Source organism: Anopheles arabiensis, chromosome 2, assembly GCF_016920715.1.
Source record: "Anopheles arabiensis isolate DONGOLA chromosome 2, AaraD3, whole genome shotgun sequence".
NCBI classification, from domain to species: Eukaryota; Metazoa; Arthropoda; class Insecta; order Diptera; family Culicidae; genus Anopheles; species Anopheles arabiensis.
Genome location: NC_053517.1, coordinates 98,481,058 through 98,494,931, shown reverse-complemented (window position 1 = coordinate 98,494,931; position 13,874 = coordinate 98,481,058). Strand labels below are relative to the sequence as shown.

The window sequence follows — 13,874 nt, the reverse complement described above, 5'->3', positions numbered from 1 at the left end:
AGTGAAACATTCCATAGAAAAAAACTGTCCACCTGGGGCCGGATTCGGGTTAGCTTTTTTTTGCAGCAGCTTTCTGCAATGAAGGGATTGGAAGAAAAACTGGCTTACAGCGTCATCTGATGCATGTGTGAACCACGCCAGATCGCACCGGCGGAGGCTAGTCCGCCTGCCCTTAGGTACGGCTAAAAGGTTGTCAGAAAATTCGTGGAATGATTCTTTCGGTTCGATTGGCGCGCTCTGACGGGGGGGCCCTTGTGGGGTTGTGTAATTTTGCTGTCGTCCTGCAGCAGCAGCAAATGGTAGCACCAGCAGCAGCAATGCAGTGTGTACCACCACGCTTTGCGGTGGCCGCGCACACTCGATCGGGTGCCGCCGGGTGCCTTTTCGCAGTGTGTGTCAATAGTGCATTTTTCACACGAAGATCGGGCACGATTGAGCCGATCCGATCGGTCGGGCTCGGGCACGCAGGGAAAGGGGGTGGCAGTTGATTGTTGCAGCTGTAATTAATTCCCCATCGAAACCGAAAGTGTCCTCCCCGCGGTCTCCCCGTGTCGGGTGAATTGATTTCGACGCGAAGGGAAGCAACACAGTCAGCCAGGCCGCTTACTCATACTCTTCCCTCGAGCGGGGCGAACTAACAACCTCGAAGTACGTCTCACTGTATACCGCTGGCTCGGAAGGGATCGCGGTTTTGTCCGATAGACAGCGCAGGCAGGCAATTTGCATCGACAATTATGCACCACCACCACCACCATCAGCCGCCATCGCCAGGTGTGCAACAGCTAGCAGGCCAGATCATCCAGATTGGACGGTGAAAATGGAATCAGATCGGGTGGCCTTTGCGTCCCGTCGGGGGAGGTCTTTTGTGCGACAACGGTGTCCATAAAGCGCTGCCTCGCCATTCGGTGTGCGCTCTGATTTATGATTTCAATGTCAGCGAAGGTCGTCCGATTGGAACGGTACGAAACTGGTGCGGAGGTCAGGGAAAATCTTAAAGCTTATTTGTTCGTTCGTTCTTGTGGAGGCAATAGAAGGCCCGCGGCTGTGTCCATGCTGCAGCACAAGTCCGGGAGCAAGACCCGGATGGCAGGCTGGTTCTGGTCGGAGTAAGATGTTAGTTCCTGATTGCCTCGTGGCGGCTCCACGTCGGGTGCTTGTTATTGGGTCGTAAAAGCTTGTAGTTGGGCTGCGGAAAGCTTACGTCTAGTGCAATAATCCTGTCAGGTAGTTGTGCCTGAAGTTGGGAGTTTTATTACCACATCACACAGCAAGAACAAAAGGAAAAAGGGTACAATGTTTCAAGTTTGCTACAGAAGCCATCCAGCTAATTCTTGGCGGATTCTAAAACCACCAACTAAACCTTGTGGCCTTAGGTTTAGGGGCGTTAGAGGCCTTTAGGTCCACTTGAAGGAGCTTGTCCTCCCTCGAGCTAGAACCTTCGACCTTATACTGCAACGACCGGCATGGCAGCAGCTGCGTGCGAACCATACATTACACAACGTAGAACGTATTGTTTCTCCGCGCGCCACCTCGTGTGAGCTTTCAGCACAGTGAGTGAGCAACCGGACCATTTACGCGAATGCATTAATTGCACTCTCCATTCACCAATCGTGCTGCTCGATCTGTCCGATCGAATGACAAAGTGACGAATCAAAGTCAGACCACTTTGGAGGTGATTATGATTGCTAGGGCGGACCGCGATCAGTTAACTTGTCGATATTAGATCGATTGGAGCGGAGTCGACACGTGGCTTGAAAAAAAGCAAATAACGACACGGGGTTTGGTAATTGCTTGGGCGATTACATGGCCACTGGTTGGAGGGTTTCGATCGATCGATTTTCTAAAAGATAGAAACCTCAAGATCATCCGAGATCACACGAGCGATGAAATTCTATATCTTGCATTGCCAACCGAGGTTTTTGAAATGTCTTCCCGAGGCGGGATTAAGTGATCGCACGGGCCGCTTCCCAACGCCGACGGGCACGATCATTAAGACTCGCGTTGCATTATCGAAATAACTCATGCAGGTAATCACGATCAAACGGCTGCAGTGATTGGATAATGAAGGGTTGTCGAGTAAGGTGCCGGCACACTCTCCTCGCGGGCGGTTTGTTTGCCGTCCTCTCCCCAAAAAAGGGCAACCACTGGGAGTTTCATGCTGACTGCTAAAACACCCCGAACGAAATGAAGGATAATTAATGTGATAAAGTGAAAACAGTTTCATTGCTGAAGGGACTCGTAAGATACACAGATAGAAGGAGAGAGAGAGAGAGAGGTCTGACTAATCAATTCGTTGTCATGCCACAATTTAAACCGAGCGGACAAAACGGGGGCAAACGTCTTTTGTGAGCGCATAGGATAGGGAGGCACGCCACGAGTCTGCGATTGCAGTAGCCCTCTGCTCAGGTCGGTCGGCTCGGGCCACCGGATTGTAATGCAACTTGAAACCGGGTAGCAAACGGGTCGTGCAATGAAAGCAAAAGGGCTCACACCATTCGATTCGCCAGGCGACAGGTTACGAGTGTGTGTGCGATTGGTTAGGTTAGGTCGGTCGGTCGGTCGGTCAGTGGAACGATCGACCCGTTCCACACCCCGTCCCTTGCGGGGCTGAAAGGAAAGTTGACTCACACACATTTCGAGCAGTGTGGTCCGAACTGCTCGAACACCTGCCCAGATGAATCAGCCCACAGCAGCAGCAGCAGCAAGCTGATGTCGTCAGGGCACATGGGTCTCGTAGGTCGGAGGTATTTCGCACTTTTCTTCAACGCTTTGCTTGACTTGTTTATCGCACTCGAGCTGTTATGCGTGTACGAACATGATGTGTTATCGGAGACGCCTTGCCAGTTGCACTCCGGCTGGCACTCTCACGAAACTCTCACGCAGAATCGCAATGTGGAGCAGCTGACGCTGGACGGACGCTGACACCGTTGGGTATCCAACACGCCCAACCCTTCTCGAGCCGGTCATGCACGATAGAATTGACTTCAAAGGATGGAGACGAAGGGAATGTAGACACCCCGTTACGTAATGGAACTGGACAGCAATGAACATTAGACGTGGTAGTAGGCTGGAAGCAATTACACAGGGACAATGTTGGGCCGGTGACAATGCGATAAATAAGTCGGCTTTAATTGATACAGATGAGAAGTGGCCGAGCGAAGGTAAAAAACAAGGTTCATATACATATGCACGAGGATCGCGGGAGAATATGGGTCAAGTTGATTTACGCCGCCTCAGGTTGTCGATACGCTGGCTACCTGAAGCGGCCGCATCGTCGTCTAGCTGCGCTTAGCCCGCAATGCACGAAAGACTTCAACGCGCGATAAAGCGACGAACCGCCTTCATTGCAGGCGAGCGTACGTAAAATGTCAAAGCAGTCGAAACTGGAGCATTTCGACACCAATAAATCAGCACACAAATGGAAGCAGTAGATAAGGAGGAATTGGAGAGGAGAAGGGGAGGGAAAGGGTAATATTATACTGAACTTTATTCTGCTTTTGTCCAGAGAACGGTAAAACGATCTGAAGTAAAGGCAAAACAAAACGGAAAGGGGTATTAGCCGGCGGAGCACCGTATAGAACGAATTCGGGATTCAGGATTATGGCCGAACGGAAAGCCTTGTACTTTGCTGCTGAAATGAAATGTCAGCAGGAACATGGTGCCAGCGTGTGTTTTTGCAACTGCGATCTGAGCTGGTGAAATGATCGCCTTTCTGGTAACCTTGCCGCAGCGGCAGTCGTCAGCAAATGTTAATCTGATAAAATGTAGGTGTAATGTGGTGTAATTCATAATGAGTGTCTTTTATTAGCGAGATGCACTGGAGCAGTCAGGTAATTGATGGTCATGAAAGAGAAATGAAAAATGGCCATAATCAAATGTCAAGCAATGGTCCTTTTCACTGGCCATAAAGAGAGCGTCGATTGCACAATTCACAATGTAATCGGTGAAGGAGGAGGAGCATTCAGTGTCCTTCGTTTAGAGACCGACTCTTCGTGGTAATGTCAACATTATGCTTTACATCTTGCGCACACAATATTTTGACAATGAGCCAAGTCCACCAGCTAGTAGCATGGCCAGCTCAGACTGCTGCTAGCGCCGAACGACCCCGCACTTTGCACGTAATAAACACGTCTATAAGTTCACTTAAAATAATGACACATTGTGAGGACCCATTTGCCTAAGCAACAGCGGCACTGCAGCACGAGCCCGGCAGACAGAAAACAATCGTGACCTGATGCAACGGATGGTCCCCGTTTGAGTCAAACGCTGTTTTCACGCCGCACAACACTGTCGGCGGCTGCGCGCCATCGGTTGGTCGTAGCGCACGGTTTTATGAATAACTGGCTGGCGAGGATATGTAACGGAGTTTCCAAATGCAAAGCCTCCGACAAGCCGAAGCCAACACAACGTTTGGTACAAGCACGGCCAATTGTCCGCAGGCGACAATGAGACAGCCGGAGTGAGTTACGAAAAAGTGCATCACAAGCAGTACAGATGGTTTGTGTTTGTGAAAAATGGAAATTTCCTAAAGGTTTAAAAATAACTACTCAGCTCAAAAATCACGACCGGAACCACGTCCACCTTTGTGCGAAGAGTGGAAGGAAAGAATAGGAATAGGATAGTTGATATGTGTGTGCGTCTTCAGCTGTAATAAAACGGCCCCCGAAACGCCTTGTGGTGAACGTGGTCGCGCCTCAGTAATCATCGCGCTGTTACTGCTGCACGACGGCCTTGAGACAGTTTTATTTTCATACCGCTTCGGCAGAAGGAGTGTAAAGGCGCTGAATTGTTCGCAAAGAGACACACACGCGTGTGTATTTATTTTTTGCTACAGCAGATAGATGTTATGAAGACCAAAGCGCGTGTATAAAGAGTTGGTTTTTTTTTTTGTGCACAAAATTCCATCACTTCCTATCGTGTTCTTTGCTCGTGTTTCGACTTTTTCGGTAAGAAGATGCCAGCCACAAGCTGACTTAGAAGCACAAGCACACCTTCGCCATCATCATGGCCATCGTTTTGCCGGGAGCGTGGCCCGCACGCTAGCAATTATCGACAATTTTCCTATTTTGATGCTGATTAAATAATTACACGTTAATCGAGGCGGCGATTTTATGTGTGTTGCAGACTCTCCCAGGATGTTTGATTTTGAATGTGAAAGAACCGAAATGGAGAGACCACCACGACCGGAGGAGGTTGTCTCATGTTTCCTGCCGTCTTTACAGCGTCTTTACGCCTTGTCACCTGGCACACGGCGGGCGGCTTCTGGCGCAAAAGGGCACCGCGACAAGCCGGGCAAACGGTTTCGCGTGACCGATCGATCTTCGCCACGCTGTCGATTCGTGCATGAGTCGCGGCTGCTGGCCGGTTAATTGCATCTCGTGCCCGCTGCTCGACCCGCTGACACCGCGATCGATCTTGTGCAGAAGTCAACTGGTGCATAAAAGGTGGGTGTTGCTACAGCTAGGCCCGAGAGCAACCAGTTTGAATCTTATCAGAAGTAAATTTATCATTCAAAAAAGCTGCACATACACACACAGCGTCGTTACAAAGTATTGGAAAGGAGAGTTGATCACACAGTTTGAAAAAAAAAAAAACTAAACAAGCAACATGCGTAAGCATGTGAAATTATATCCACTTCCTGTGAGTGCGTTAGTGAACGCGGTCAACCCTTCCTGCAGGCAATAAATCTGTTAGTGTGCTTTTTTTGTGTTGCGCTTGACGCGCTTACGCACCTAATAAATTCGTGAAAGCTTGCGTTCACTCGCGCAACTCGAGCGTACGCGCAAAACGTTAAGCGCGCCCGGTAGGCGATTGTATGCGCAGTGTGTGTGTGCATGAAGAACAGGTTGTGTTTGAACGGTGTCGAATGGTTTGGTTAATCTTGTCAGCACGATTGTTTTCCCCTTTTTTAAGATGGGAGTAGTTGCTAGTAGCTTTATCTGAGTGCAAAGTCCTTAACCTTTGTCGCTTAAACGGTGTTCTATTTTAGTTGTCAACTAAAAGTTTTAAAGACATTTTGGCAAAATATCCTTAATCCTCCACAATCCCAAAACCTTCAGAGCGTGTCACGATCGATACAAACTAATTACAGCGAAGGTTAAATTTGTGCAGATTGACCATGCAAGCGAAACGGACTGGGGCAAATGCAAATACGGCAAAGTGTCACCGCTTTTTACCGATCGCCCACCAATCATGTTCGTGCACAGTTTTGCACCACAACCTCACGCACACACACACACACACCCGATCGACGGGTACGAATGGGTTGACAAAATTAAATCCTAATGGTAACGTTTTGTTTGCGGTTGTCCAACGACCAACGGTGGACGCTGGAGCGTTCCAAGACTTTATTATAAATTTAATCACTGTAAATTGCAACATTGCATTCAATTGGCCGGATCGGGTGATCGGCTGCGCGCTGCTGTGCGTAAGCCGTGTGAGTTGTGCACCGTCCAGGCTGAACTTTTACATCTTAGGGCCCAAACCGGGCGCTCGAGCGTAACCGTGGTGGACGGCAACGGTTGAGCTTCCCTTTTCGCCTGCCGAACGAGCCTCCCTGCTTGTGCTTGTTATGCTGAACGCTAACGAAAGGGACTTTGGTGGAGTGCTCTAGCGACCCGAGCAGAGTACTGTCATGTCAACGATAAAGCGACCTGCTCCGTGCTGGTGTTGTTAGCGGGGTGACATTATCGCTTGCTTCGTACAAACGCAACAAACGTCCACAGACAGACAGAGCTTGCCTTTACGTCTGGTTTGATTGAAATGATCTTGTGCTGAAAGGGATCTAATTGGGTCTGGAATGTTTGCCGCTGTGGAGGGAGCTATCGGAGCAAGAATTTTCGAATAGAACACGAAAGAAAGTCTTTACAGTCTTTGTTGCTGAATCATTCTACCAAGCAAGCAAACTTCCTACAAACAAGCAACCAAAGCAACCAGCAAACTTCGGAATGGTTGCGATCAATTAAATCACATCTAAGATTGCCACAAATAGACGCACGCGTATATGGCGATCGAACGGACCGCCCCAATCGCCCAACTCCGATTCGGAGGTGACAATGACTTGTGAGTGGCTACACCATCATGCTGGTTACGGATTTACCTTTAAAGGGATGATAAATTGTTCCTAATTCTTTGCGACGCTCAATAATTGCACGATGTGGAATGTCCAATAGAAACAAAAAACACAACGGCACTCGATATCGCTCACCCCGCGATACTTATCACGGTTGTTTGTGTTCTAGCTTCACACACACACATACACCCTTTGAGGTCGTTGCCGAGTACTTGGAGCGTGTCACGTGGCAGCATGACAGATGGAATGGGCCGAATTGAAACAAAGAACGTGCAATCGCTCCGGTCCGGCTCAATTACGCAACCCGGTAAGCATTGATGGCGGTGGAAAAAGCTCGCTGTGGCAGGGGAATGATTCTGGCAGTGGGACGTAAAGTCGATAAATCATATTCTCAGCTCTCAGCGGTTCTTTGACTGTGAAGTGTTTTACTGCTTGGGTGCTCCAATCAGCTAACGAAGCTCAAAGTGTGCGGTGGTGTGTTTTCTGCAAACATACCAGCGTTTGTCCGGGTACCACCTCAAACATGTAGTGAATATGCTCGTAGCGTTACAATATTCTCGGCAGAAACTGGTCCACCGGTCTCGCCTCGGTCTGAGGGGAGATCACAATCGGCCAGCCGCCACGACGCCGCCGCTTGCCGCGACGCATTTCATAACATTTATGAGAATGCTATAAAATTGATTAATAGTCCCTGGGGCGATTCGTCCCACAGCAGCGGCAGACACTCTTTGGGTGAAGCATTTGCATGGAATTTCTAGCGCGTGGCGCACCGCGATTTGCATTATCATCGGGCGAGTTAAACGCGTATGCGATCGCGATCACTTTTCCCAGTGCCGGTGTACACAACGAGCGGTGCAATAGAACCCTCGTAGGTTATTGACAGTTCTTGGCCGGACCTTCGAAGGGTCGTTGCGTTGCGATCGGTGCACTTGGGCGGGTTTGCGGTTGGCCGGTGCGACCTATGAACTGCTCGCGGGCAGCACAAGAGTCATTTTGGCGAGCAAATTTATTGATTGGCTTGCAGCCGACACAGTGCCGGCTTTACGCTGCCGACTCATGTTCTGGGAGATTATTGCTCAGTTTGCTGTAAGTCACTCGCAGCTAAGTATCTTGTTACCTGGATGAAGGACAGCGCTTAAGAATTGAACTGAATCACGTGAGGAAAGAATTAATTTATGGTTGTGTAGGAACAAGTTACTGCCTTGGTCCACGAATGGATATGTGCGATTATCCGTAGCGGCTACTAAATGGTCTCAACGTTGGATTAACAGTAAGTGGACTGATTGGCTGAAGTGAGAATGGAGATTGTTGGGTGTATTAATCCTTTGCTTCATTTACACGAGATATTACACAGATGAAGGACTATTGAAAGACACTAAGATGATTATTGACGGTAAAGTTGGTATACATTCGAGGTCTTGAATGGATCAAGATATTTCAGGATGTTCTTCGTATTTAAGAAGATTTCAGGATAACTGAGTCACTGTTTCATCATCGTATAACTCTATATAGACATCCTCCGAATATTACTCAAAGATAATGGAACATCTTCTCCTTTGGCTCACTAACCGTTATCGGTCAAGGCCTGCCTGTACCACTTGTGAGTTTGGCTTTCAATGACTTATAATGGATATAATGGAACATAGAACTTAGAAAATATTACAATACAAAAATACACTAATAAATCCCCCTGGATGTCTCCTCGGACCATCTCTTTGTACACATCTTATAAGTCTGTCCTCAGAACAGAACAATTTCATCAACAGATCCTTTTCATACATGGCAAAAACCAAAGTAATTTCAAATAAGGTCGGACAATAATGATGAAAACGTAACTTACAGGACACAACTTTTTACGCATATGGCATTGTTGGGCGAGACGTTGATTACTTCCTTAAGCTCAAGAGCCTTTAGCTACAGCCTTCCTTGAAGCTGCGCTGTGATCGATCATAAAAGTTCGTGTGAAAACTGCACTCGAGCGCTAAAAATAGCTCAACGGCCATGACTCAAGTAGGATATTGTTCCGTGTGAATCACGAACAGACAGGTCCCAAGCAGTCAAGTCCGGTAGTGTGTGTCTCCGGACTAAGAACATTCAACAAATTATCGATAATTAACCTCTCTCTCCCTCTCTCCATCATCGATCGTCATCACGCACGATCACGTTCTGTTACATTTATGTCTTTTCCACTTTTTTTTTCCACCGCTCCATCGTGGGCGACGGTGAGCACGGGAAGGAAATTAAACTTCTCAATCGGAAGGTCATTCGCGTGGCCCCCGCCACTGGAGCTCGTTACGCTTGGAATGGTCGTCGCAGGAGTGCAGGGCGACCCATAATCGTTCATTTGCCGGCCTAAAAGGGCCCCTAACTGTTGGAGAAAATTGAAAATAAACTCAATTTTATCGACTGACACGGGTTGCGCAACACAAACGGCGGTGCATTTCGGTGACCTACAAATAGGGTTTTGGTACGGTTTTTCGCCCGTCCACACATATCACTCGGAGTGTGTGCTACATTGTGTGCTTTTTTTTGTAAAGGGCACGCTCCGTCTGCTCCTGCAGGGCAGAAAGGCGGCAAAGATCGAACGGGACCTGAAATGTGTAGCAAAAATTCGAACATCTTACAGAGCGCAGCTGCTAGGCAAGCGCTCGCTCAATTGCTCTTCAGCATAACTCACGGTCAGCTCGAAAGGGCTTGACCCGCCGCCAACAGCTGTTAGGGTAAGTCGCGGGGCTTGATGCGGTGGTGTGGCGTAGGGTTGATTTATCCAAAGCTAAACCTTTACGTTGTGAACGCGATCGAGCATCAGAACATGATCTGCAATCACGATCTTCGTCCATCATCGGTGTGTTGTTATTCATCGCCAGTGTGATTGGACATCTTTGTGGTATAAAATCACACCATAGTATAGTAAAGCCCTTAAAGTTTATAAGCCCCCGTTTGTACAAGAAATGCATGAGTTCGGTCACGTAATCTTTGGCATCTTGTTTATAATTGTTACACGATGAGTTGACACTATCGGTGCAGACCTTCGAACAGTGCTTTTGAGATTGGAGCTGGAATTAGATTTTCGATCCATCACAAGGTCACCAGACCGTCAGCCAGCGTTGGCCAATGCTTGAGTAGAAAAACCCTAGCCCTAGCGTGACTGGTGGGCCGGTTTCGGGGGCTTGAGCCCTTATCGATCAATGGCTGGTTAGTTGGTTTGTGTGTGAGCGAATTCATTGAGCTTAATTATTATAATAGGCATAATTAGTTCGTTCGATAAAAATGGTTCGATTGGTCGGTGTACGACATCGATTAGATTAGTGGAAATTGAGTAGGCAATTATCGTTCACTTTGGACACTAGACTGGGGTTGGCTTTATATGGGACCTCTGTAAACGATTACTAGAAGGAGCAAATTCGATAATAATACGCCAAGAATTCTTTTTAGAAGTGGATTTCGGATGCACTTAGCAGATATGTAAAGCATTTGTCCATGTTTAGGAACATTCCTTCTAAAAAGGCGTTATATTTTGATTGTGACAAGAATTGAGTTAAGCAGGAAGAACAGTATTTACAAAAGATCATAGATGCAGGAAAAGAGCGTCAGTACGAACGATCAGCAGTCTCTCGACAGAACCCCAATGTTCAGTCCTTGCCAATGTGTATGCTTCAACGCGTGCCTTAGAAAACGTACGGAGCGGGCAGTCCAGTGTAGGCCGAGTAGGCACCGAAGCCTGGCAGACCTGCGGCAGTGTAGGCACTGTAAGCTGGCAGTCCCGCAGCAGTGTATGCCAGAGCAGGAGCAGCCGGAGCTACGAAGCGTGCCGCCGGGGCAGCAACGACGGCCGGAGCAGCCGCAACGACCGGGGCCGCTACCGCATGGTTGACGGTGTGCGCGTTGTAGGAGGTGGCGTACGGTGCGACGACTCCTGCCGCAGCAAGAGGAGCTGCCACTGGAAAAACACCAGCCGAAGCAGCACCGAACACGCACACAACCAGGCAAATCTTAAGGAGTGGGATGGAATTAAAGAATTAAAAGCTCGACTAGAACAGCTTCGAAGGAGTAAAGGACACTTACCACAATCTTGGTAGACATGATGCTTGTTGGGGTTTGTGGGGAACTCTGACGTTCGAAAGACTTGTGAAGTTTGTTTGTTAGATTGTTGTGAAGCGACTGATGCTACTGTTGGGGTTGCGGATGCGTTTTATACGAATAGGACACACATGAACAACCCAACCATCATGCCGGTTTGCATACGGAATTATTGTTCAATTTCATTTTGTCGCAGTGAAGTCAACCCTCACCCTGCTCCACCTAGTATTCGGTGGGGCAGACAGTGTGTGTCATACGATGGGACTATTGCAGGATTGCACAATGTATATCTAGACCGTGGTACACTTTCCCAAATTGAATGCCAAGGCTACGAAGTGGTGCTTCAAAACGTTGATTTTACCTGGATTCATCGAATGCAATAAATCTGCGATATATTTTTCGCCCTGTCCGATCTGAAGGAAAATCATGTAACTGATGTGTACATATACGTACAGGAGCTACATGTGTAACTGTATTCGCCGTAAAACTTAACTTAATTATTTTGTATGAAATTCTCATCGAATATCATCAAATGTCATTGATTTTGGTTTCACGGCGTGACGCCATTTGGCGGAATGTCTGGTTGCACGGTAATTATGCCCTAAAAGTTCAATCTGCAGTTCTAGTTACCTTGTGCAATCCCAACCCGCAAAAGCTCACTTTCGCCGCGATTTACGAACACATATGTGTTCGCCCCATACAAATCCTAAACTTTTTATTTTCGCTTGGTCGTAAATCGCGGCAAAAGTGAGCTTTTGCGGATTGGGGTTGATGCTTGAAAATGATTAAGATACCTGGGCGAAAAGAACTTCTAACCCACGTTGGACGCAAGTCTTAAAATTGCATGCAAAAGTACTGAAAATCTCGCCCTGATTGTGAATTTTAAATTTTAATGATTTAACACTATAAAATACGTTTTACGCAATCCGTGCTCCAATCCTGACGATTTTTTTACTCATTTTGCATACAATATTACGACTTGGGTTATACAATACAGGGATTTCCAGGTCACTTTCGAATGTGCACATAGTTATTTACCGCATCTTACATCTTTTTCAATAGCTGCTGGTGTATTTGCTTCAAAATGAAATTTCAGTTTCAAAACACAACAAAGAACTGTCAAATTCAATCCAGCTTAAGTCGTGTTAAAAATCTTGATGAAGAAATTCAAAATTATTATGATGGAGAAGAAATATCACATTGATTGATGTGGATTATCATCTTGCATGCGGTGAATAACAATGATGACATTTGAAAGTGACTTTGAATAACAATGATGACATTTGAAAGTGACTTGGAAAATCCTGAAAGTTCTTTTTATCGAACTTTCTATCATACTCTATGGCCCAGCAGAGGCGAGTTTTTCAGTTATTTTGTATGCAATTTTAAGACTTGCATTCAATCTGGATTCTCAACTTTTGCATGCAAGTTTGCCAATTGTGTCCAGCCTGGGTTGTAAAAAACGGTAACAGACTCCCTCCTGTGCAACTTTGGTCGTCAAACAAAAGACTCCCTATCCCTGCTCCATTTGGGTCGACATACATAAGACTCCCCCCAACCATCAGTGCAACTTTGGTCGTCGTACATTAGACGCTCCTCCAATGTCCCCATGACCCGTATGTCTATTCGACTTTTTGGTAATAAATAAGTCTTCCACTGCAAATGTTCGTCGTAATTCCGCAGCTCATTTCAACTAGAAGAGAATATGCAGTAACTGCGTATGAAGTACGAACTGAATTTCTGCCTCGTCCACGTACGGCTGGTATGATAGCCACAATACACAATCAGTTAGTATAAATTCCCTCAACTCGTGTGACGCCTTTGAATGCGCTGGATTAGCCACGGTCAACAGAACAATAACAGCGTAACCGAATTGAATCACTCTACCCCTTTCTATCATATCATTCTGGTGGGTCGAAAGAAATCCTTTCTCGTTCGGAGCCCCTGATGGAATAGTGAAGAAGCGTTTTAGATTTTACAGAAACAAGTAAACCTCAACAGCTCACACATCGCACGCATTCTAATTGACATTCTCACGGAATGGTGCTACACACCAACACGTGCCGTGACTGTGGTACAGGGATATCAACAATATTGTCTAATGGTGATGCCTGCGAAATATGACGTGGCTGTCTGTCGCCGGCAGGAAAGCTGATAAAACACCATCCAGCCGTTGGTTGACGGAGGTAGCAAAAAGTGTTTCGCCCATGCGTGCGTTTCGATACGGTGGTGGTACATTGGTGGTTGAGTCAACCGTGGAAAGGGAGTAAGGATTTAAGGTTTGTGCTTTGCCGCCCAATGTAGAATGAAAATGTCATGAAAACTAGATGCGAGGGCAAGGGAAAGTATAATAAAGGCATTAAATCCCGTTAAAAATAGGACCAATGAGAAAACAAAGACTTATTTTTTTAAAAAGCACACAAAACTTCACAGACTATGAAGAAAAAGAAGATAAATAAGTGAACAATTAAGTAGGTAATAGATAATCAAAAAAGTGAAAAAGGTCAAAATCTAAAAAACCTTTAGAAATACTAACCAAACATTCTTGCAAACGATGAGAATTACAAACACGAAAACTCCCCAAAAAACAACTAACCACCAATAGAGCAAAAGAACAACCGTAACAAATCGTTCACTCCGCGTGCTCACCCCCTTCTCCCTGCTCACCTACTTGTCCCGCATTCTCTGAGTAAGGCTGCAAATGAACGTTTGCCTCCCTGTT

General features: G+C 46.8%; 1 protein-coding gene across 1 annotated transcript; it reads right to left on the bottom strand.

Moving 5' to 3' along the window:
* Nucleotides 1–10,555: 10,555 nt before the first annotated feature.
* On the bottom strand, nucleotides 10,556–11,251 carry LOC120895154 (cuticle protein 16.5-like). Its single transcript, XM_040298242.1, has 2 exons — nucleotides 11,138–11,251; nucleotides 10,556–11,064 (listed from the first exon to the last, which is right to left on the bottom strand). The coding sequence occupies exons 1-2, from the start codon at nucleotides 11,153–11,155 to the stop codon at nucleotides 10,741–10,743; spliced, it is 342 nt and encodes a 113-aa protein (XP_040154176.1). The 5' UTR covers nucleotides 11,156–11,251; the 3' UTR covers nucleotides 10,556–10,740.
* Between the last annotated feature and the right edge of the window lie 2,623 nt (nucleotides 11,252–13,874).